At 38.7% G+C, this 25,468-nt stretch overlaps 1 protein-coding gene across 1 annotated transcript in view; it reads right to left on the reverse strand.

Moving 5' to 3' along the window:
* The window catches only part of NPAS3 (neuronal PAS domain protein 3), an 843,234-nt gene that overhangs the window by 112,328 nt on the left and 705,438 nt on the right, over positions 1-25,468 (reverse strand). Inside the window, exon 6 of the mRNA XM_053670519.1 lies at positions 8,131-8,305. Coding sequence (XP_053526494.1) covers positions 8,131-8,305 — 175 coding nt within the window. The remainder of the gene's footprint in view (positions 1-8,130; positions 8,306-25,468) is intronic.

Genomic DNA, 25,468 nt, shown 5'->3' on the forward strand with positions numbered 1-25,468 from the left:
AGAAGCCATGATTGTGTTTCACGAGCACATGCCTCCAAGAGGATGTGACACCTCCTGATGGACCCCGTGGCTCTTCTTGCTCTCTTCTCACGCTTGCCTGGGGGGACTGGTTTGGAAAGGAAGAGCCCAGGGAAGCTGCAGAGAGCTGGGCCCAGCAATGGCCAAGGCAGAGCGAAGATCAAATGCCTGGAGATGATCTGGGCTGTGCTCCTGGCTGAGGAGGCATGTACCTAACGGGGACCGAGAGACTCAGGGCTGCATTCTGTCAGTAACTGATGCAGATGCTACTGTTTTCTATGGTGGAACAATGTAGGGATGAAGGCAGAGGAATGGATTAGAGAAAGAACTCGAGTCCTAAGTGAGAGACTATATTTTTAAAAAAGACATTTCAGCCCAATGCAACATGTGCATGCATATGGGGTTGGCCAGATTTCTCTCTGGAGTTTAGAAGCCACTTGGAGAAAATTCTTCTGGTTCGACTCCTACCAGGGTTGTCTCTCCTTTTTCCTAGTTCCTATTCCCTAGCTCCTATTCCCACCTATCTAGCCCTAATTTTGCACGCTTTTCTCTAATCTCGGCTGATAAAGTAACCTGTGTTTGGGGCAAATCACTTAAAATTTCCACCTCCTTCCCCTCATCTGTAAAATAAGGATAACAGAGTGACTTGCCTCAGAGGAACTGTATGTGAATGAACTCCGGTGATTGGCGGGTTCTGTGCTCTGCATGCCCCAGACTGGACGTGAGAGCCAGCCATGGTCGCAGGGGCCTGAGTACGCTTTGCTTCTGAAGCCGTACTCGGGAATAACTGTTTGGCCAAGAGCTGACAACTGAAGTTGCAAACTTTACACAGAAGCAATATTTCCAGTATTTTCCCCAAGCAATCATGAGTAAATTGCTCACTAGGGGTGGAAATGGTTTCTAGCCAGTTCTGCCTCTTCTGATATGTGCACCCTGCAAAGCTCGGTCAATGCAGGTAACCAATCCTCTGTACGTCTGCTCTTTAGTGCTGGAGAAGAACTCAGAATGGTATAATTTGGACAGGGATGAAATTTTTGTGCAGTGGTATGTATTAAAAGTAAATAACTTGTGCTTTGTTCAAGGCAAGAGTTACAGAAATAGAATCTACAATTTTTAATTATCCAATGACAAGGACAGCCACATTTTTTCATTTTTTTTTTAAATGGGAAAGAACAGGCCATCCATGAACAATTTGTCCTGGGTTTCATTTTAGCAACTCTGAAAATGTAACCCTTATCACCATAGGTAAAGGAAAGTCAAAATTATGACCTGGAAAGCTATATAAAACAGCTGTTAAAAATAATGGGTTTAAAAATTGGTTTTCTAAACCCTCAATACAAGGTTTAAGAAAAAATGCTACATATAAGTTGAGTGACCCTATTGTGTATTCTGATAAGAGGCCTGTCCTTCTATTATTGGACAAATCATTTTACTACCCTGGAAATACCACCATATTAATTTATATAAAAGGTACACTTTTTTAGTCACGACCACTGTTCCAAATTTTGGAAGAAAAAGTATCAGAATGTCATGCAGAACTATGCTGAGATCCAACATCTTCTCTGGGAACAAAAGGGAGGCTGCCCTTCAGTGGCTATGTGGGTCACCAGCAGGGATTTTCATGGGTCAGGGGGGTCAGGCCCCAAATGATGCCTTTGTGTTGCAACTTTGCATTCTGGGGGCTGGCCTGGAAGGTACTTGGCCGGCAGAATCTGGTAGGAAGAAGAGGTTTTCACCTTCCTTTTGTTTTGCGCTCCCTCAGGTAAGATCCTAGAAGTACAGGTTGCTTTGCAAATGTTCTCATGGTACACAAACACACAAAAAAGTGTGAGTGTACACATAAAAACGTGGTGAGTGTGCCAAGGCCTTGCACCAGAAGAGAGCACCGGGAAATATTTATTCTCTTCTGGGGCAGTTCCAGGTGACCTTGTTTAGCCTGGCTGGGGATAAAGACGGCATGCAAGAATAGCCTACTTTCTGCACTGAAAAATCGTACTGCATCACGGTGGCTTTTTTGAGGCCAAAGAACCATTTTGAATTTGGCAAGGCAGTCCCTGTAATGGTACTGGCTTAGTTTTGGAGTATACACGTCAACTTCATTTAGGAGTGATAAAACATAATTTCTATTTCATTTCAAACTAACAATGACATAGCTAAGGAAAAGAAATCATATTGATAAGTTTTGGATAAAAACTGGGTTTACGCCTAGTTGATGATATCTCTTTGGGTCATGAAAACATTACTTTCTGCAGGCTGCTTTCTGACCATTAGACATGGGGACACCCACAAGAGTATGGGCATTAGCAGAGGTGGGCCAGTCGGGGGGATGGTGAGCATGTCGGATCATTACTGCAGCCCCTGGAGGAGAGGCATCGCCTACTCAGTCCATGAGAGATGACCTGGTACACTGTCTGATGGATTTCTCTTTGCTTATGTTATATGAATAGGGAAAAGAATTCAATGTATGTTTACAGTTTGATAAACATTCAACATAAATTATACATTGTAATTTCATTTATTTGTTAGGGACTATGGAAAGCAGGAATTTCATTGCATCCCAGCTGCCACTCAGATTCAAGAATCACCAGTTTTCCAAAAAGGTACACTTACTACAGGAACAAAATTCGTTTCTATCTCAAGTGAGTCACTACGGCTTGTAATGAGAGTTTAAAAAAGGCAAAAGTGGAGGACAGCTCATCGTGGTGACTATACCGTTTGCATGTTACACATCCAGTGGATCCAACATTGTCATCAAGAATAAATCAAGTGCTAATAAACCTCCTATCATTTGACAACTTGAAGGCTGGAGTTTCCACACTATTTATATCTTTTAGCATTAGCATGCAGAGCAGTCTCCATGATATTATCTTACCATATAATGACTCCAAAAATCTCACAGAGATTAATGGTGATAACATAATTCCAGAAAGTTGCCACTCTATATGTAGAAATATATTGGCAATAAAAACCAGCCACTGTGTGCCTTTCCCCAGTAGGGGATCTCTCACTTTTCTTTGATTTTTAAAGGCTTCAGATCAATAACTGGAGTGACATTATTAACAGCTCCCTCAACACCTTGGCCAGCACTAATATTAAATCCATTACACCTTCTGTTTGACATTTGCAGTACAGCAGAAAGTGCTGTAGATACAGTCACACTGTCTGGGGACCAGGGTTGGATGTGGGGTTGGAAAGATGGTTTCCCTTGCCTGACTTCTACATTCAGTTCATTGACAGGAAATGAACCAATAACAAAAAAAGAACCCTATACCCCAACAACCCTGTATTAGGTGGTAAGTAATTCACCCATAAAAGTATAAGTGTATCTCATATCTAAGCAGTTTTTGAAACAAAATATTGATCTGAACATCAGATAATTTTTTACGTTCATTTGCTTCTCTAATCATATCACTTGTGAAAATCGTCTAATGATTTCAGAAGAATTGAGTTCCTGTAGAATCCGGAGCTGAACAAATTTACCATAGCACAAAGGCATATGTAGAAAATGCAGATTATTTCTATCCAGGCAAGCACTCAGCTGCTTCAATTTTGCCTGCCTTTAAAATATCCAGGACATAAAGTCGGAATAATGGCACAAAGATCATACTACTGCAGTGATTATCTTCACCCCCCCCCCCCATCTATAACAGGCTAGGTCTGCCTGAAACTTCAGACAGAACACAATGACCTCTATTTTTAGACAACAAATGGTTAACATGCTGCTATAGTTATTCCTCACCAAAAGTACTGTCTCATACATTTTGCTAAATTGTCTAAATCCTGGTGTGGTATTGATTTCTCTCTCTGTGAACTTGCACCCATTCAATAAGCTGCAAGAACCTCTTGTCCTGGCTGAATTTCCTACAAAGCAGGACCCAGGTATGTTACACCTGACAGTGGTCCTGCAGCTGGGAGATGACTATTAGCTTGTGGGAAACAAACAGCTGGAAACAGAGAGGAAATTTTAGGTTCAAGTGAGAAACATGACGGGGAAAGTTGCCTGAGAGGGTAAGTGGAAAAGCAGGCTCCCAGAAGCACGTAGGTTATGATCTTATTTAACCAAACAGACAAGCCCTACCACATACATCACCATGCACGTATATAGGAACAGAAACAAATCTACATGGACAGACATAGAGCGTACACACATGAACTGTGGTTATTTGGGGGTAATGTCATGTTGGTTGGTTTTTGTTTTCTGCATTCTCTGAATTTTTTTTATAATAAGCACAAATTAATTCTATCACTTGGTGAAAATCAACCTGTTCATAGTAAGGAGGAGGAGGGAGTCGAACACAACAATTTTATGACCTAACCTAATGTTATTCTTTGCTTTCAAAATAGGGAGATTTAAAAATTACCTCCAGGATTTCTTAAAAGAGCTGCTTTTTTTTATGCAGCAAGTGTTTAAAAAATACAGCATTGCAATTTATTAAGAGGATAGCTCTTATAATCCCAAGATTACATCATTATTGGGGGTAACAAAAAGATTCCTGAAGTTCTACAAAGAGAAACCCAAACATCCAGACATCACGCGCCAGAGGCCCCAGGCTGCTCCCGGTCAGGGGCCCACAGGACCACAGAGCATTGGGCTGGGCCACTAAACAGGTGCCTGGAACTTCAGAACTTTTAAATAAGCCAACTATTTATTTTTCTTACATATGCCTTAAGGTTTCCTTAAAAGAAATAGCCTATTACTTAACTATTAATAAGTGTGCATGCACATAAAATATTTGTTTGGGGTCGTTGTCCAGTTGATAGCGTTCTTGCTTTCTTGCATTATCTTGAGACTTGTTTAAGACAAGAAAATCAAAGGCCGGTCGTTCAAAGACAGAATTTCTATTATGGTGTAGTATCTTGCCTCTTAGGCTGGTTTAGTCACTTATTTCCTTTTATTATAATGCCAAATGTTATTTAGATTTCAGTCATTTAGTAACGCTACGCTGAACACATCAGGGCTTCCGAAAAATTTCATACCTACTAGTCCCTTCATTTTCATAATTGCTATCCTTTTCCAACCAAATGACACTACTATTTTAAAAAAAAATCCGTGTTTTACCAGAGTTTAAAAGATTATGATGCAACAAACAACAGTCTTCACAAATGTTCCTTTGTGTTATTAGGAATTAGGAAATCTTGTTAAAATGCCTTCAGCTTTTAAGAAACATAAGCAGCTTTGGGATGTAGTGCCTGACATGAACTTTTAAAGTAATTCCCACAGGCCGTGATCTGCATTAGCGAAGCTACTTAGTTGAAGGTAGCGCCCTGCCCCGCCTCTCGGTGTTGGAGCAGTCAGTCCAATCGCCTTTTCAGGACAAAGACTGAAAGGAACCCACCATACAGACTTTTAAAGCAAAGGAAGTGTAGTGTTCTCTGATGGCGGGGGAGACACTCTCCGCCAAGGAAGAGAAACCCTCGTAGGTGACGGTTGCAGAGGAGCCCAGGCTGTGATGGAATGTGAAAGCAGTTTTTGATTGTGCTGTTTAGCTTGGCTCAAGGAAGGCTGGCGTAAGAAACCCAAGTGAAAATTTGAATCACACTTCAACATTCAATGACAGAGCAACATTAAAGGAGATACATTATTCTAAAATCCAGAATTGAAAGAACCTCAGCTAAGTTCTCACAGTGCACCTGGAGTTGTTTTGTGCACACTGGTGCTTCAGAGAAGGCATCGGGTCTATCGCAGTTCGTATATTCAACTCGAAACTGTTGGTTTTGGCTCCAGCTTAGGATAGCTTAGCAGAACTGGCTTACGGGCTATGGGTATTTTTCTCCTCCATACTAAAGTCTCTTCTAAGTGACAAGTCACCTTTAACATGTTTGTGGAGACATCAAGCTCAATATGAATCAGCAGGTAAACCAGCTGCTCAGAAGACTTCATTCAACCTTAGGTGGCCTTGACAGAAGCATAGTAAAGGGACAGTCCCTCTGCTTTGTACCCGTCAGGATATATCTGAGGGCTCACTCAGTTCTCACGACCATATTATTAGAGGATCACCAACAAACTGAAGCCCAGCCAGGGGAGGGTGACTGGGGTGGTGAGGGTCTCAGGAGCATGTCATCGAATAATGGTGGTGGAATTAGGGCTGTCTGACCTGGAAAGGGGGGAAGACGGGGGGAGGGAGCATTTGGTGGGTCTGACTTCGCAGACCTGAAAGGCTATGATGGGAAGAAGTAAATCTGAAATGTGGTCCTAGAGGGCAGACCATAGGAGAGAAGTTACAGCAAAGTAGATTTTGGCTCTGTATTGAGGATAACTTCCTATTAGAGCTGCTCACCAGTGGAGTGGGAAGCCCTGTACTTTCCCATCAGGAGGAAGTTCCAGCAGAGACTGGAAGAATGTCTGTTGGTTTTGCTATAAAGGGATGGCTACACAGGTTGGAAGTCAGTTTATAGGAGTGTTAAAATTTCTACTTAACTTGAGAATTTGTGATTCAGGGAAAACAAAGTCCAGTCTCCTAAGTCCTTAGAGCAAGTTTGTAAACTTGAATTCTTACACACAGAGTGTTTGAGTCATGAGCAACCAAGGTTCCCCAATCCAGCCCCACCAGGAAAAAATAGAAAGCTGCTTTCAGGTGCTGCTTCTCCTGTGCCCAGGTATGACTGAAAAAGCATGTCCAGTGATCTCACTGACGTATCTATTCATTAATGTCATTAACAATATAAGAATACACAACCCCCCGCCCCTGCAAAAAAAGATTTTCCTTTTCAAATGATAAAGAATGGTCTCAAATACTCTTTCCTCATGCATAAAACTAAGCAGAGAAGGTCACTCACGATGATACAGATGATGCTCCACAAGCTACAGGTGACTTGAATGAGGAAACATAGATTGATTCCAGATAGAATTAAATTACTTCTAGAAAGGGTAAATATGTTTTTCCCTTCTGTGTTAGCAAATACACTGATTATTTCTAAGCAGGTCAAATTATTTTTTTAGAAGTATATAGAGTTAACAGTGATCTTTCCATAGACAACCTTTCCCATTTTTATTTCTACAAAATGCTTTTGTGTTGGGCATCTATCTGGAAACAACACAGCGAGTAAAACGCAGGCATCTTTAGAGTGCAAAAATAATGTCCTAAGTAAGCAAATAAAACTTTGCACTTCAAATCAGGCCTCAATTCATTAAAAATCTTAAACTTCTCATGAGAAAAATTAACATTTAAACCAGTGCTGCTTGGCCAGGCACTCCACCACACAAGAATATGAAATATCTCCTCTAAAAAAGTACAAAAAGGACAAAACCACAAATGTGGAACTTCAATTAATTTAAAGCCCCAATCAGCAAAGAATAAATCCTTCGCAGATCTAATTACCAGCGCTCTCGGAAGACCCAGGCCGACCAGCCAATCTTCCCCGTGTTTGAACAGCTTGATGAACTAGGGGACTGATGGATATCAAGTCATTTTGTTTAATTTATAAATGGATTTTCCCCTAATACTTAAATTATCATCAGTACAACACAATGAAAATGGGAACATTCTGAATGCAAAGTCTATAAGAGTCCTGGAAGGAATCCCAATGAGGGATGTCACCTCTGCTCATTCCTCTGTACAATTGATCTAATTAAATACTGAGGGTAGAAAGGCAGTTTAAAATGTAGCCATTTCTGTTTTCTTTTTAGCCTTAATTTATCTGTTCACATCTTTCAAGTACCTCCTGATACTTAAAAAAAAAAAAAAAAAGGAATCGAGATTTCTGCTAGTCCGTAATACTTTTAATTCTCTGCAAGCTCATATTCAAAAGTCTCTGCCATAGACTTTGCTGCATAATAACTAAATGCAATACATTTAGCCATGGAAACAATAAAAGGAAGAGGGCTTTCCAAATCTGAACCTTTTCTGCCCAGTAATTTGACAGAGAAACTAAAGGAAATAGTACCTTTTATATGTATTGTTCAACTGAAATTAGATCTCTGGATTATACTTATTAAAATGTCTCCTTATTTTCAAATCTCTTCCTTATTTAATTATGGCATGGGACGGAAAGGTGCATGGAATTGTTAAATACCATTAAACCTATTTATAGTCTCCTCACACTGGCAACTTGTGTGAAATCATTGGCAAAGGTCCTGCCCACCGACCCACACATTGGGATTGCAATTCCCACCTGGCTCGGGGGTCTCTGACTGGGAGGAGGAAGATGCTGAGCTGGCTCCGTCCTCAGTGGTACCCTGCGAGAGCAGACCCCGCCCAGGTGGGAGCTTCATGCCCAGCTGCTCTGCCATCTCCACGTGGTCCCCGGGGTGGACATAGTCAAAGACGCTGCTGCCTGTCAGCTCCACCTACAGGGGAAGAGAGAGTGGGAAAGAGGTGTCACAGGCTTTTATTTCCATATTCAGCACCACTGTGATTCAGATTCTGAGCAGAAAAGGAAATATACGAGGAAATACACCCAGCCCCAAGAAACAATCCTGGTTCTAAGGCTTTATTCTTACTCAAAAGCTTAAGGATTCTTGAAATTGAAAGAGAAAGATTTTTTTCACATGTATTTATTTAGCAATTGTTTAGGCCGGTTTTTTTTCTCAGACACTGTTGTTTGCATAAAGCCAACACATTCTGTGAAATGTGGATGAGTCTGCCTGGAGCTCAGCTCTTTTATCCACGCATCATCAAATGCTTTCATGTTTGGTGTCAACTGGATGATTGACTGAATTCTACAGTTTTCTCATTGAGAAGTTTGGGCTTTGGACAGAAATAGCCAGAGATAGCAGCTGAGTATTTTCCTTAAAGCACACAGGGTTTCAAGATGCGTATTTTTATGTACCAGCTTATTTTTATGTAAATGTAAATGGAAGAAGTGCTGCTTGCAAATATATGCAAAGGCATAATGTTTTCATTAAATATTACTCATTAGCTCTGTAATCATATGGAGAATTTTCCATGCAAAAGAGGTCAGCTGGGGTCTGAAGCAGCCATTTTGTTTTTCTGCTGGTATCAGCTTGTTTTGCCTTCGATCTAATAAAATTCATGGTACGCATCTCCTTGAGGGCTTGAAAAATATTTTATTTTGTATACTCTTCCTACTAGGCTGACTCTGAAGGTAGAGAATGAACATGGAATATCAGAGGGGGCTCGGCCTGAAGTGGAAGCAAGGCCTGGTTCAATGGCGTGTCTGCCACGGCCGGCGGCTGGGTGCCATGTTGTCTAAGGAGGTGGAAGTTGCTGATAAGGACTGGCTTTACCTCTGTACTCTTCTGATGCTATAACTCTTACCTGCTTCCAAGAATAGCAATAATGCTCCTAAAATAGTGTACTGGGGTTATAGGTACCATGACAGGGAGAGATGTAATCAGCAAGGGAACAAGTAAATGCTCCTTCCTGGGGCACTGATGCATTTCCCAGTCCTCTGGTGTTCTGAATGCTTTCAGGACAGCTACGATGGATGTACCACACAACTGGCGAGAGGTTCTCGTCAGTTTCTTGGTGGATATTTACCTAAAACCTCTGCCTACGTACCTGCCTTTCCTGTGTAATTTGCATCATCCCTCCAAATTCCACCTGAATGCCTGAATTCTTTCTTCTGTCAAGAAGGAAGGCTGTCACAAGGAGCCTAATGCCCAGACAGCAGTCAGTATCCCCAAGTCCCCGCAAAATGATCACATCTACTCCCAGACGCCATTTGACTAAAATCTTAACAGGCTACACATCTTCAACACGTATCAATTAACAAGGATATAGCCAGAAAAACGGGAGGCTAAATTCAGTTCGGTTAATAGCTATTCCTGAAAAAGGCTCGCATAACTTTTACCGAAAATGAGGTACTTTCTCTCTGCTATTAAATTACACTCTCCTACTGTATTACCCTACTACTGACTTTATCATTTTACAATAACTATTTCCTCCATTTGATATTGTTATAGAGGGTAAATCAGAATTCAGAAGTGATCAGTTCCTACCCTCTGGGAGGGAGGGATTACACGGAAATAATCCCTTTAATGTGCGCCTTGCCTCTAAGCATTTCACACAGCAGTAAATGGGTAAGCTGACTTTGAGCAATTAGGAAATGAAATGAAACTAATAAAATGTGTGTTTTAATATTTCTTGATGGTTATTTTGTTTGGGGATTAGTGAATATGAAGGACCTACTTTCATTTTGCATGGACTCTGAGTGTGCCAATTTAATAAATATTTCTGTCACTTTTCTCAAACTCCGAGTGTTTCTTTCATACTGAATTATAGCTTTTCGCATAGAGCACAGATTGTGATAAGATGACAACACAGGTGAGTTACACAATAGAGGCTTAGGGGTCCTGGTCACTGAGTATTCGTGTACGCCCGTCTTATGGAGAGAAAGAGTAGGTCACCATCTCCACAGCTTGCTTTGCTTGGATGTGCAGGCATTGCCTTCCCACAAAATAATGTCCTGAGTACAGCACATCAAGAATAAGACTCAGTCACAATGTGCCATATCACACTACGGCACAGTGAGGAATTTCTCCTCCAATGATCTCACAGAATCCTGAGGTCCAGACACCCTAAAGTCTAATATTGGGTAGAAAGGTTGGCACCGAGAACTATACCCTATCACAGTTTTTATGATGATTGTAGTCAAGGTCACACAGTGTATGGAAAAGCACAAAAATACTTAGTTATAACCTCACTTGGACATCAGAATCTTTTTCTCCTCTGCTGTGTGACCTGGGCAACTCACTTAACCGCTCTGGGCTTCAATTTCCTATTCTGAAAGGGGGCAGTATTTCTGTTCTGCAGGACACTGGAGGAGGGTTGCACACTATGTGGATGGCATCCCCTGGGCTGTTACTCCATGGGAACGATTCAAGGCAGCAGCAGTCTGAGAGCTGAGATGAAAACAAAACTTGCTTTACCTGCCTTGAAGCCTAATTTTGCAAATCCAGTGAAACCTTGCATAAGAAATCACTTTGTGAGAAATAAGCAGTACAAAAATGCCTGCTGTTGTTGATGCTGTTCGGCAGATAACAATGGATGACACACAGACATACATATTTCTGTTTAACTTTGGTGACTTCTTAGGGTTTGTGCGGCCACTTTTGTCAGCAGGGGGCGCAGCAGAGGTGATTTGTGCTTAGAACGTCAGCTACACCAATAACAATGTTAGCAGCTACCTACCACTACATACCAGAGCACCGCCCAATCAGCTCCACAAGTGACACACCTGGACGGTGAACTGGGCTGGCACCAGAGCCCCACAAGGGACTCCTGCAATATGGGATCATTCCCTGCACACCTCTCTACTACAGTCAGGTCTCATAGCCAGTAAGCCTGAAGGTCAATCCCACCTCCTGAGATGCCAACAGCAATCAGGTATCAACTATAACAGGAAAGCACATGCAATGCACACAAGTAACACACCTGGAATACCCAGCTCAGGTGACTAGGTAGACTAAGTACCTAGGCCTCACAGGACACCTATTACATAAGACCATTCTGCCAAAACTGAGAGACATAGCAGATCTACAAAATACATAGAAAAAAAACAGGGAGGCAGCCAAAATGAGGGGGCAAAAACAGAACAAAACACATGTCTCAAATGAAAGAACAGAGCAAAACTCCACAAAAAGAACTAAACAAAATGGAGATGAGCAATCTGTCACATACAGAGTTAAAAACACTGGCTAGAATGATGCTTAATGAATTTAGAGGAAGAATAGATTAACTCAATACTTCAACAGAGTCAGCAAACACAAAAAAAGAACCAGTCAGAAATGAAGACTATCATAACTGAAATGAAGAAAGCATTAGATGGAATCAGTGGCAAATCTGATGAAGCAGATGATCAAATCAGCAATTGGGAAGACAAGGTAATGTAGAACACCCACTTAAAACAGCAAAAAGAAAAGAGTTTTAATAAAATGAGGACAGTTTAAAGGAGCTCTGGTACAACTATGTCTATCTCCCCAGGTAATGGAAACAAAACAAAACAAAACAAATGGGACTACATCAAACTAAAAACTTTTTGCACAGCAAAGGAGAATATCAACAAAATGAAAAGACAACCCACAAAATGGGAGAACGTATTCACTGATACATCTGATAAAGGGTTAATACTAAAAGTTTATAAAGTACTTAAAAAACTCAACACTAAAAAACAGACAAAAAACCCAACACAATTGAAAAAAATGGGCATAAGACCTGAATAGACACTTCTTCAAAAAGGACATACAGATAGTCAATAGACATATGACAAGATGGTCAATGTCACTAATCATCAGAGAAATGGAAATTAAAACCATAATGAGATATTATCTCGAATCTATCAGAATGGCCACCATCAATAAATAAACAAACAACATATGCTGGCAAGGATGTGGAGATTGCTGAAGCCAGTGTGGTAAGTAGTATGGAGATGCCTTAAAAAATTAAAAATGGATCTACCTTTTGACCCAGCAATCCCACTTTTTAAAATGTATCCAAAGAAACCCAAAACATTAATTTGGAAGAACATAAGCACCCCTATGTTCTCTGCAGCAGTATTTACAATACTGCTGACACCAAGATATGGAAGCAGCCCAGTGTCCATCATTAGATGAGTGGATAAGACAACTATAGGACATTTACATAATGGCATGCTACTTGGTCATAAAAAAGAAGAAAGTTTTACCCTTTGTGTCAGTATAGATGGACCTGGAGAACATTATGGTAAGTGAAGTAAGCCATCAGAGAAAGACAAGTACCATATGATTTCACTCATATGTGGAATCTAGTAAACAAACTGAACTAACAAGGAAAATAGAGACAGAGCAGTAGATAGAGAGCTGGATGACAGCTAATGGCGGGAAGGTAGAGTGTAGGGGTGGAGGGACTGAACGAAAAGGGAAAAGGACACATGGACATGGACAACAGTGTGTTATTTTAAGGGGAAGAGGAAATAAAGGGACTAAATGTTAATGGAAAATATAAAATAAAAATGTAAAAGAAGAAAAAAGAAAAGACACACAGATTAAAAATAAACAGATAGAAAAAGATATTTCATGCAAATGAAAACAAAAATAAGTTGGGGAGGTAATACTTAAGACTAAACGGACTTTAAGACAAAGGTATAATGAGACAAAGAAGGACATTACATAATGATAAAAGGATCAATTCAATGTGAGTATATAACCCTTATAAACATTCACACACACAATGTAGCAGCACATAAATATATAAAACAAATGTGAATGGACATGGGAGATGACATTGACAGTAATATAGTGATAGGAATGGACATCAATACCCTGCTGACATCAATAGATAGCTCATCCAGACAGAAAATCAACAGAGAAACAGCTGCCTTAAATGACACATTAGACCAGATGGATTTAAAAATGGATTAACAATATGATTAAAGAATAAATCATAAGATACCTTGAGACAAATGAAAACACAGTGACACACACACACACACACAAAAAAAAAAACTATGGCATACAGCTAAAGTAGTTTTAAGAGGGAAATTCATAGCAATACGGGCCTACCACAAAAAACTAGAAAAATATCACACAAGTTAACCTTATACCTATAGTAACTAGAAAAAGGAAAGAGGTCCATAGTGAGCAGAAAGGAGGAACTAATTAAGACCAGAATGGAAATAAACAAATGAGTGATACAGACACGGACACACATACATATGCGCATACACACATGAAGCCAAGAGCTTGTTCTTTGAAAAGATACACAAATTGATAATCCTTTAACCAGGGTCATCACCCAAATAAATAAAATCAGAAATAATATAGGAGAAGTGGCAAATGACACCAAAGAAATACAAAGGATTATAAGAAAATACTAGACACTTATGTGCAAAATACTAGACACAATAATGGACAACTTTGAAGAAATGGATAAATTCCTGGAAATATACAATCTTCCAAGACTGAATCAAGGAGAAAGAGAAGATCTGAACAGACCAATAACTACTAAAAAAATAGAATCAATAATCAAAAACTTCTAACAAATAAAATTCTTGGACCAGATGGCTTCATAGGTAAATTTTACCAAACATTTAAAGAAGAATCAACACCTATCCTCAAACTATTCTAAAAAGCTGAAAAGCAGGAAAGACTCCCAAGCTAATTTTACAAGGCTGGCATTACCCTGCTTCCCAAACCAGACTGAGATATTACAAAAAAAAAAGAAGAAAGAAAAGAAAAAAAGAGAATTTAGGCCAATATTCCTGATGAACATAGATGCAAAAATCGTCAAGATAATACTAGCAAACTAAATCCAGAAACACATTAAAAGGATCATACACCTTGATCAAATTGGATTTATTTCTAGGATACAAGGTAAATTCAATATATACAAATCAATTAATATGATACAACATATAAACAAAATGAAGGATAAGAGTCATATAATTGTATCAGTGCATAAAAAGCATTTGACAAAATCCAACATCAATTTATGTTAAAAACTCTCAGCAAAGTAGGGATACAGAAAACATACTTCAACATAATAAAGACCATATATGACAAACCCATAGCTAATGGTATCATATTTAATTGTGAAATGCTGAAAGTTTTTTCAAGGTCAGGAATAAGACAAGGATTCCTGTTTTCACCATTTTCACTCAACACAGTATTGAAAGTCCTACACACAGCGATAAGCCAGAAATAGCAATAAAAGAGATAAAGATTAAAAAGGAAGAAATAAAACTGTCATTAATTGCAGATGACATGATACTGTAGTATACAGAGAAACCTAAAGATTCCACAAAGAAACCACTATAATTGATAAGTGAATTCAGTAAGACAGCAGGATACAACATATTTTTTTTCAGAGAGAGGGTAAGGAATGGAGAGAAACATCAATGAGCCATCTGTATATCAGATACAAAATATCCAGAACTTAATTGCATTTTATATAGCCATAATGAACTATCAGAAGGATAAATTAAAAAAAAAACAATCCTATGTACAATTGCATCAAAAAATATAAAATACCTGACAAATTCAACCAAGAAAGTAAAAGGTATGAACCTGGAAAATTATAAGTCATTGAAAAAAGAAATTGAAGAAAATAGAAATAGTCCTGGCTTGTGCGGCTTAGTGGATTGACTGCCAGCCTGCAAACCAAAGGGTCACCAGTTCAGTTCCTAGTCAGGCACATGCCTGGGTTGTGGGCCAGGTCCCCAGTAGAGGGTGCGTGAGAGGCAACCACACACTGATGTTTCTCTCCCTCCCTTTCTCCCTTCCTTCCCCTTTCTCTAAAAATAAATAAATAAAATTTAAAAAGAAAAGAAAATACAAATAAAGGGAAGCATATACCGTGTTCATGAATAAGAATTAACATTATTAAATGTCCATACTACCTAAAGCCATCTATGAATCATTTACCCATCTATGATTCAACGGAATCCCTATCAAAATACCAACAGTATTTCTTACCGAACTAGAACAAATAACCTAAAATTTATATGGAACCACAAAGACCATGAATAGCCAAAGGAATCTTGAAAGAACAGTCAGAGTTTATCACGCTACCTGATATCAAAGTACACTACAAGGTATAGTAACTATAAGAACACGGTAGTGGCATAAAAATAGGCACATATATTAATGGAACAGAATAGAGAGCATTGAAATAAACTGACAACTATGTGGCCAATTAATCTATGACAAAGAAGGCAAGAATATACAATGAGGTAAAGATAGTCTCTTTAATAAATGGTATTGAAAAAAGTGAACAGATACATGCCAAAAATGAAACTAGACCACTTTCTTACACCATATAGAAGAATAAACTCAAAATGATTTAAAGATATAAATGTAAGATTCGAAATCAGAAAACTCCTAGAAGAAAGCATGGGCAGTAAACTCTTTGGTATTGTTCTTATTAATATCTTTTTTAGTATGTTTCTCAGGCAAGGGAAATGAAACAATAAGCAAATAGGACTGCATCAAACTAGAAAGTTTTTGCCCAATGAAGGAAACTATCAACAAAATGAAAAGACAACCTACTGAATAGAAGATATTCTCCAATGATACATCCATAAAAGGTTAATATTCAAAGTATATACAGAACTCATACAACTTAAAACCCCCAAACAAACAAACAAACAAACAAAAACCCCCAGAGAAACCAATTTAAAGATGGGAAGTGGTCCTAAATAGATATTTCTCTAAAGAGGACATCCAGATGGCTAATAGACATATTAAAAAATGCTGAACCATCAGGAAAATACAAAATAAAACCACAATGACATATCACCTCACAAATGTCACAACGACTATCATTAATAAATTGACAAATAAGTGTTGGTGAGGATGTGGAGAAAAGGGCGCTCTTGTGCATGGCTGGTGCGATCACAAATTCTTACACTCACTACAGTATGAAGGTTAAAAATAGAAGTAAAAAGTTAAAATTAAAACTAGCATATGACCCATTAGCCCACTTCTGGGTATTTATCTGAAGAAATCCAATATCCCATGCTCACTGCAGCATTATTTACGACAGCCAAGGCACAGAAGCAACCTAAGTGTCCATCAATAGACGAGAAGATAAAGAAGTGGTACTCGACCTGGCCAGCATGGCTCAGTGGGTTGGGCATTGTCCCACAAACAGAAAGGTCACGGGTTCAACTTCTGGTCAGGCCACATGCCTGAGCTGCAGGTTTGGTCCCCAGTTGGGGTGTGTGTGAGAGGCAACTGATAGGTTCCTCTCTTGCACTAATATTTCTCTTTCTTTCTTTCTCTCTCCCTTCCCCCCCCTCTCTGAAATCAATTTAAAAATTTTTTTAAAGAAGTGGTACATACATAAAATGGAATATTATACTCTACCATGTTCACTTTGTAAGGTATACAAGTGTGTAATTACTATGCTGTACATCTGAAACTAATGTTGTACATCAACTGTAATTTAAAAATTTAAGAAAGGAAAAAAGGGCAGAGTCGCTCAGGGGTCCCTGCTCAGCCTGTGTGGTTCCTTGTTTACCTGAGAACAGATAGATTGAATCAAGCAGACTTTGAACCTAATACTGACTTTTCTCATATTCAGGCTCTTCTTTCTCTTATGAAGATTGACTAGGTAAGACAGACTTAGACCTTGCCTGACTCTAAATTTTGTGCCTCAGAATAGACTGCAGGAAACAAGACTAGGGGCGTTTTTACTGGGTGAGCAGACATTACTTCATGTCAGTTTGAAATAGGAAACGTTAACAGTTTCACTCCAATACTCCTAGAGTTAATTTGTACCTTCAAATTCCCAGTGATCAACTCTTCCAAAACTTTTTCTCATTGAGAACTAGAACTAGTGTCTTATACATAGTAGGTCTATCATAAATGTTTGCTGAATGAATAAAAAATGGATATTTAGGCCTGAAAAACAATCTGCTTTAAATGTGCTTGATCTGGACAAGATTAGATTAGTTCTTTTATATTATTTATGGCATTATTATCTGAATTTTCACATTTCATAAAAATCTTTACTTCTAAACTACCCCTTCAAATCAAATCCCCAACAGTAGAAATTTAGAGAAACTCTACTTTATACTGATTATTTGTCCCATCTTCCATCTTTAACTATGATCTACTTAATGGAAAGGTATAGCTTCCCCCTCTACACAATTATTGTATTCTTTTGATTAGTGCAAAGTACATTATAAAGCAAATGTTAGAACCTCTTTGCTTTGTGGTAAAGTCAGTCACTTCATATGGTGGGGCAAACAAACAAAGAAACATGTCTGTTCATTAAGCTCAAGAAACAGACACACTGGCCTTTGAAATGTTTTCCTTGCACACCTTCATTCCAGCTGGTGACTCTGAAAGGGAAATTCCTCTCTTCATCCCACCTTGTTCATTAGAAAACAGTTGAGAATGTGTAAGAGGCAGGAGATAGGCAACGAGTAATGAAAACTTTTGTTTCAGCCCCTTTCTCTCTCTGCTGTTCCCCACTCAAGGCTACCACAGACTCTTCCAAGACAAACCATAGCCACTAATGTCACCTTGCATTGTCTAGCTAAACCACGTGGCCTTCCTCAAATTTACTTTACATTCTGTTAGCTTGCATGTGATTCGCACACTAGACACAGTTGATTTGGAAACTGAAGTTTCCTAGAAAAAAATTTAATATATTATACAGTGGTTGGAGTTGACTTTTCCTTGTCGGGTCATTGTACCCTGCTGGTAGGTAGGATGGGGCACTAATTTGTCTTTTCATATGTCAAGCAAGCATGTCAGTAGCCTTTGCTTGGCCCCCTGGGGTGAGCAAATACTTTTTAACTACAGCAATGCACTAACAGTTCAAATCACTGACTTCAGCGCTCTTTTTTTTAAAAGATTTTATTTATTCATATTTAAAGGGGGAGGGAAGGGAAGGAGAGAGGGAGAGAAACATCAATGTATGGTTGCCTCTCGTGAGTCCCCTGCTGGGAACTGGCCCACAACCCAGGCATGTGCTCTGACTGGGAATTAAGCCGTGATCCCTTGGTTTGCAGGCCCGTGCTCTATCCACTGAGCTACACCAGCCAGGGCTCAGCGCTCCTTTGATAGAAAGGGTTTGGTATATAAATGAGCAACAGGCAGCGATATTGCCATTGCAACAACTTTAGAGGATACCTTTTAAAGAAAGATCATAAAACCTATTTTTCTTTAAAATTTTTTTTCAGTTTTAGGAATTACACAAAGTTCATTTCTAATCACATAAAAAAAGGTCATGCAAAACCTGCCATTAAGGTAAAATTTTCTATGACTTTTGTAGGATACTGAGTTTTAAAAAACTTTTGAGGACATTGAGATTACTGAGGGGACTGGAGGTGCCATGGGTTAAGTCCTTTCCAGGAGCCCTTTTGCAGCGAGGCCCCATCCCCACAGCTGACAACATTCACATTTGTACAGAAGGTCATGCCCCAGACAAGAGTAGGGTAGTGGCAAGTCATGAGGAAACCTAACTTTCACCTTAGTCTTTAGGATCTACCATGAGACCCTGACATCCTGGTTAGAAAATCCTGACCAGGATAAGACAGAAATTCTATCGCACAGTGGCGGGTTACGATTTGTAGGGTTTTTCTGGGGGGAGGGGTCACATTGATATTATTGAGGGATAATAACGTGATAAAAGAATAAAGTGTAATAAGATGTGATGGCTTGATTAGCATAGATTTTCTTTGGATTTACTGGTATCTTAACACCATCTTCATAACTCCTACATATTGCAGAACTCTCCTGAATATTTATGAACTGTTTTGACAGAAACTTGATGTTCTTTACTGTTCTGTCTCATTCTATGTATTTGCTGACTTATCTGAAGAAAAATACATGAAAGCATTGGGTCTGTTACAGAAATATGTGTATAAATTAGTAGAACAAGAAGAAAGAAAGGTTCTCTATCAGGACGATGAGGTAGAATGAAAAATCCTTTCAATGTCGTCAAATAAGAAAACGAATCCACTCCCTTCTTACAGATATGCTAACAGTCTTCCCTCAGAAGAATATGAGCTAAAAGATAACATATTGTGTGTTTATTTTTCCTTCAGAAACAACATTTTGACTCCTGTGGGAATCAGTAAGGCCAAGTGATTTTTCTTTTAACTACTTCTCTCTAACCCCCTAGAATGCCCAACGTGAGACTATGCAACCATAGTATCTAAAAAGAATGCTGCATAACCAGTTCTGAACTTTGATTAAGTGTCAAAAGATATTCCAGAGCATTTCTTAGTTCTCAGAGAGGAAAAAAAAAAAAAAAGGCAAGCTATTGCAGTATAGGAAAGAAAAAGAAGACATAAAAAACCAATTGCAGATACTGATTTAAACCTAGGCACAGTTATTTGGAATGGTATGTCCGCCTATATGACTATCATTCCCAATAACTGAAGGGATCAATCAGTAATCAACATTGATTGATCAATATTCAGAAGTATTCTATAGATCGTTACGGAGATTCAGATTCCAATTCAGCATATTTAAATACTTCTAGAAATGGTTTGTGTATAACACAGATCCAGACATTTTAAGTCTCCCACATTTTTTTTCTGCTTAGGAAATTGTTTTTCACTTTTTATTGTAATCGTGGTTCCAGTCTTTCTCCAACACCCTGCGTCATGGAAGTTGTGGTAGAATAGTGTTTCTCCAACACCCTGCGTCATGGAAGTTGCGGTAGAATAGTCTTGATACGTCAACATCCTCTTCCTTTAATGAAAACATGCCTGTTGAAGAAAGAGCCTGGAGAGTGCTGTAATACTGACGGGCATTACATCACATAAATTAGCCCAGAGGTTTGTGAGAGTGACTAAATCAAAACATTTTAAAACCTTGCTTTACAAGGTTCCTATAATTTTGATGTTTTAAAGTGTCTGTAGGGAAGGGAAGGCCAAGTTTTTAGTATTTATCACGGTGCTGGAAAGGAGAAAAGGATGCAATTGAAGGTTCCATCAGAGTAAAATGTGAAATGATGCCAAGAAAGAAGCATTAACAATCTTAAAACTAACTGAAGTCGGCGGTCTCTCTTCTCTGAAGATCAAATGCATAGTAAGATGTCACTTTCAAAGCTTCTTCATTACCTTGGTGGTAAGGAGACCAATCAACATGAAATACTTGATACTGGCATAGTTAATCCATTATCCTCAAATTTTACTTGGTCCAATATTTGCCATTTAAATCTAGGTACACATTGAAATTCATATTATGCAGAGCCAGCCTTCAGTACCAATGTATCTTAATTTTTGTTTGTTTTTGTTATTCTCATAGTAAATTTTTTCCTTTTCCTTTTGCTCGTGTAACCAAGAAAAAGCAAATGCTTGTAAGATAATATTAAAATTTAAATCTTTCTCTGATTCTGAACAGACCTTTTATTTTAAAGGAAGGTAAATAGATAAGGAAAACAATAATAATTATGGGTTGACTATTCCATTTACTTTCTGAAAGTTACATAGACTATTTTAGTTTATTCTAGTCATAGTGGAACTAAAACTTTGACTATATGTATCCAATAATAATAAATAATAATCAAATGCACACAAATAATACAGTTAACCATTCCTGATTGTTTTTAAAGGGGTTACTCTGTAATGTGAAATTAGCAGTATCGGCCCTAACCAGGAGCTATGTTACAGCTTCTAAATGAGGCATAAACAAGAAATAATAAAACCAGGAAGACTTAACAAAGACAATGAGTTGGCCAATAAGGTCATTTAGTTTTTTTCATATGATGGCTCTAATAGTGCTTAGTTGTCTTTAACTTCGTTAGAAACAATTTTGTTCGATTGTATTGTGACAGCTGTCATATCAGCGTGCATTTAAAAAACATCAGAATTGGTGAATTTTTGTGTAGCCATTTAGTATTGAAGATGGAAGAAAATAAGTATTTTCAGCATATTATGCTTTATTATTTCATGAAAGGGAAACATGCAACTGAAACACACAAAGAAGGTTTGTGCAGTGTATGGAGAAGGTGCTGTGACTGATTGAACTTGTCAAAAGTAGTTTGCAAAGTTTCTTGGTACCGTTGACATTTTGTCTAAATTGTTCTTTGCTGTGGGGCTGTGTTATGCTTTGGGAGATGTTTAGCAGCACCCCGGCCTCTGCTCACTAGAAGCCAACAGTGGAAGATAGCCGACATACTCAAAATACCCAAATCAATAAAATTACTGGTGAAAATGAAAAATGTGTCCTTTATTTCACAGAAAAAACTAAACAGACTTTTTGGCCAACCCAATAATTTGGCTCTAAACCTCTAAAGATCTTTCTGTTTAAGAGAAAGTAAAATGAAAGGAGGATCCTGCTCAGCTGACACCTTGGTCTCTCAGACTGGGGCACAGTGCCAACATCAGAGATGTTGTGTTTGAAGGAGCTGGCTTTCCTCCTCTGTGCTGCTGTGAGGGGCCCTGGAAGATCCCAGACAAGAAAACCACAGGGTGCACAAAAATATTTAGCCATTGTAGAAAGTGGGTGGTTATCCTATGTCGAGAAATTAATTTGGGAGTTAATAACCCAGTGAAGAGAACAAGGAGAAATAAAATTCTCTGCGCTGTGATCAATGACTAATCCTTCCAGAACCTTCCTTGCTGATATGTTTTAGCACATCTTGGGAACTTCCTGAATGTCATGTTAGCACCATGGGTCTAGTGATAATTTATTCCCAGTGAATTGCCATAAGAATAAAAGGCCTAATACACTCCTATTTTACTCTGGCGTTCTAAGTACCTACTGTGGTAGTGTTTGAGGTTATTTTCTATGAAGCAAGTCAATACCCTGAACTCTCTCTAGGTGCTATTTTAGAGAAATAAGTTAAATTCACAACTGTTTACTAACAGACGAAGAGCTAGTTTTATTAGAATAGGGAATGCAAAGAGAGCTGGCAAGTAGAGAAAATGAGTCAAAAGAAATGTGTCATTCCAGAGACTAAAACCAGCACTTAAGATGTTTGGGGAGGGGGTTCTGGTAGCGCAGTGGTGGGAGCAAGCCCTTTTGAGAATCTGGTCAATTCTGTGTTCTGTCTCGCCAGAAAAAAAAGGTTGATAACATGCCCATAATTTGGCATTTTATTTCAGAGATTTCGGACACCCTTCCGCTTTATCCATGAATGTTCTCTAGAGCAGCATTGTCCAATCTGGTAGCTGTGTCTGCCTACTGAGTACTTGGAATGTGGGCAGTCTGAACTAGAACGTGCTGTAAGCATAAAGTAACACCAGGGTTCAGATGCTGTATAAGAATTAAAAGAGTGTGAAACATCTTTTATTTTTAATTATATATTAACATACTGTTTTGATGTTAGAATCAATGGAATGTATTGTCATATTAAATTAACATCACTTGTTTGGTTTTACATTCTTAGATGTGGCTACTGGAAAATTTAAAATTACACACAGTTGGCAATATATTTCTATTGGACAGTGCTGATGTAGAACCACAGAATCCCTGGAGTAGGAGAACATAAAGTAATAGAATACCATGGTGATATTAAAGGGAAGAGGAATAAGAGAATAATACATTATATAAATAGAGGAATCTCTTTAGAATAAAAGGACTGAATTTTTAGTTTAAATTCACAATTTAATTAAAAAACATTAGTCAATCAAATATTGATCAGTCATTTGTTCTCCATAAAACACTGAATTTGAATTATGGGGATAAAAAGAAACATCAAAACTTGGCACTTGGCACCTACCCCAAGGAGGTTACTTAAATCCACTTTGGAGAGATAGGACAAACACAAGTTAAGTGATATGACCAAGTTAAATGACAGTAAAGGTGGTATATGATTTATTTGTGGTATGAGCATTCTCGACAATTCACTCTCAAGTATCTCAAGACCTCTTGGGGACCCCCTTAAAATGTAGAGTCACGGTTTCCCAGAGGTTCCGGCTCTATGGGTGTGGGGTAGGGCCCATGATTCTGTATTTTTAAGAAGTCCCTGGGTGATGCTGGCACTGGTAGTCCATGACCCACACTTTGAGTAGCACCGATGTAGATGATTCCAGAGGTGGCCATGTCCCAAGAGTCTGGGACAGTGACTCCAGCGCTGGTTCCACACACAGAAGGTAAGAAGGACAGGTTGCTTTCATGAAAAGATGGGAGCAATCAAAGGCACAACAGGTTCTGGGGTTAAATTTAGGACATTGGCAAAGTATTAGGAAGAGGCTCAATAAACACTAGGTGATTGATTTTGGCCCTAAGGGGATAGATTTATGCTAGTGTTCATTAACATTTTTCCTTTTAAAATACTGAAAAACAAATGTAATAAATCACTTATAGGGCCCTGACCAGTATGGCTCAGTTGGTTGGCCATCACCCCACAGACTAAAAGGCTGCTGGTTCGATTCCTATTCAGGCCACATCCCTGGGTTGCAGGTTCAGTCCCTGGACGACATACATATGAGAAGCAACCGATAGATGTTTTTCTCTCACATGGATGTTTCTCTCTCCATTTCTTTTCCCTTCTCTAACAAAAATAAATAAAATCTTAAAAATAATAAATCACTTGTAGAAAACGTCATATTGTTTTCCTATCAATTCTGTAACTCAGAGACAACTGCCTCCCATAGACATAGGCTGACATGATTGCCACACCTTGTATTAACTTCTTGCCCCAGACACTGAAGCCCTGGGTCCAAGATTCTTATCTTATTTGTTTCCATATCTGGCACAATCTAATCAACTCCGTGTATGGTCAATGGCTTTGGTTTCCCATAGGTGAACACAAAACCCACGGTACACTTTGCAACTTCTAATTCAGCTCCTTCCTTCTCCAAAAAGATCCTAGTAGATTTGCTGTGTTTTCACCTGGCCATGCAGCCAGCAACAGAGGTGCGACCCAGCTAATCCTCGGAGGACAGGCAGACAGAACTCAAGTCAAGCAGCAGCTAGTAATGGCCGGGCAACCACAAACCCTGAATGAAGGTGGCAATCTTCTGCCCCAACACCAAATACCTGGGCTAGCTGCACTTTTCCCTGTCATCTGGAGATGACGGGATGGTTCAGAAACTAAAAGACTTTGTCGAAGTTTTTCTGTAGGTTGTGAACCAACTGCCAGTTATAATAAACACAATTTTCATAAAACAAGTGCTTGTACATTGGAACTTCGACAGACAAATCACCTGCAGTGTCGTGCTGTATTGGTTTTAACTAATTTACCAATTCATTTGACAAGCTTCCCATAGAGTTATCACAACCTTCAAGTTTTACCATATCCCATCAGTTTTGCTTTAAAAACCAATAGAAGAACAAGAAATATATTGGTTGAGAAGGGTTGGGGCTGGCTGAAAACTTATCAGAAGTAAAATTGGATTAAAAGTCAATCAAAATCCAACTGTGAATTTATCATTTCAATGAATTTCAATGAATGGTTTAAAATCTGTTTGAAATCTATTTGGAAATGAATATGTAATAATATAGACATATCTCCCTTTCAAAGGCAGTATTGTCAGATGTATTCGGAGCATTATAATTCATGAACAGAGTAGATGACTATTTGAAAAGTATTAAAATGAGCTGACTTTTCATACAAGTGTCTTCACAATAAGTTTTTCTATTCTGGGCAATTCAGAAATGTAGACAATTGTGCTGGAAAAATAATATGTATTGTAATATTCATTGTACAGTAGTAGTGTAGTAAGTGGCAATTCTGGACATTACAAGAGACACAAGGATTATTTTCTGTGATTGCACAGAGAATACTTGGATTTCTTGTGAAGCTTTTGCATTGGAAATGAGATTCATCAGTCTGAACGGGGCAGGGTTAGAGCCCTTAGCAACATGCTTATTTTGTAGAAGGTCACTCAATAATAACTTCCTCTGCCCTCCAAGCTTATTAAGACTGACTGGCACATATTAATGAAAACACCTGATTCTCCAACCATAAAACCCAGACAAAGACTTTATTTTAATATTAAGGAAGGAACCCTTAATTAGCAGGGTTTCAAAAATGTCAGCTTCTTCTATTAGCTGTTCTGGTCCATCAAAGCCATAATCCCTACTGTCAAATTTCATCACATGATAGACAGTTTGCCGGCTGTCTTTCTTTTTTTTTCTTTTACTGATCATACTGACTGA

This window comes from Artibeus jamaicensis, unplaced genomic scaffold (genome assembly GCF_021234435.1).
Source record: "Artibeus jamaicensis isolate MK-2021 breed Jamaican fruit bat unplaced genomic scaffold, CSHL_Jam_final contig_588, whole genome shotgun sequence".
Taxonomy (NCBI): Eukaryota; Metazoa; Chordata; class Mammalia; order Chiroptera; family Phyllostomidae; genus Artibeus; species Artibeus jamaicensis.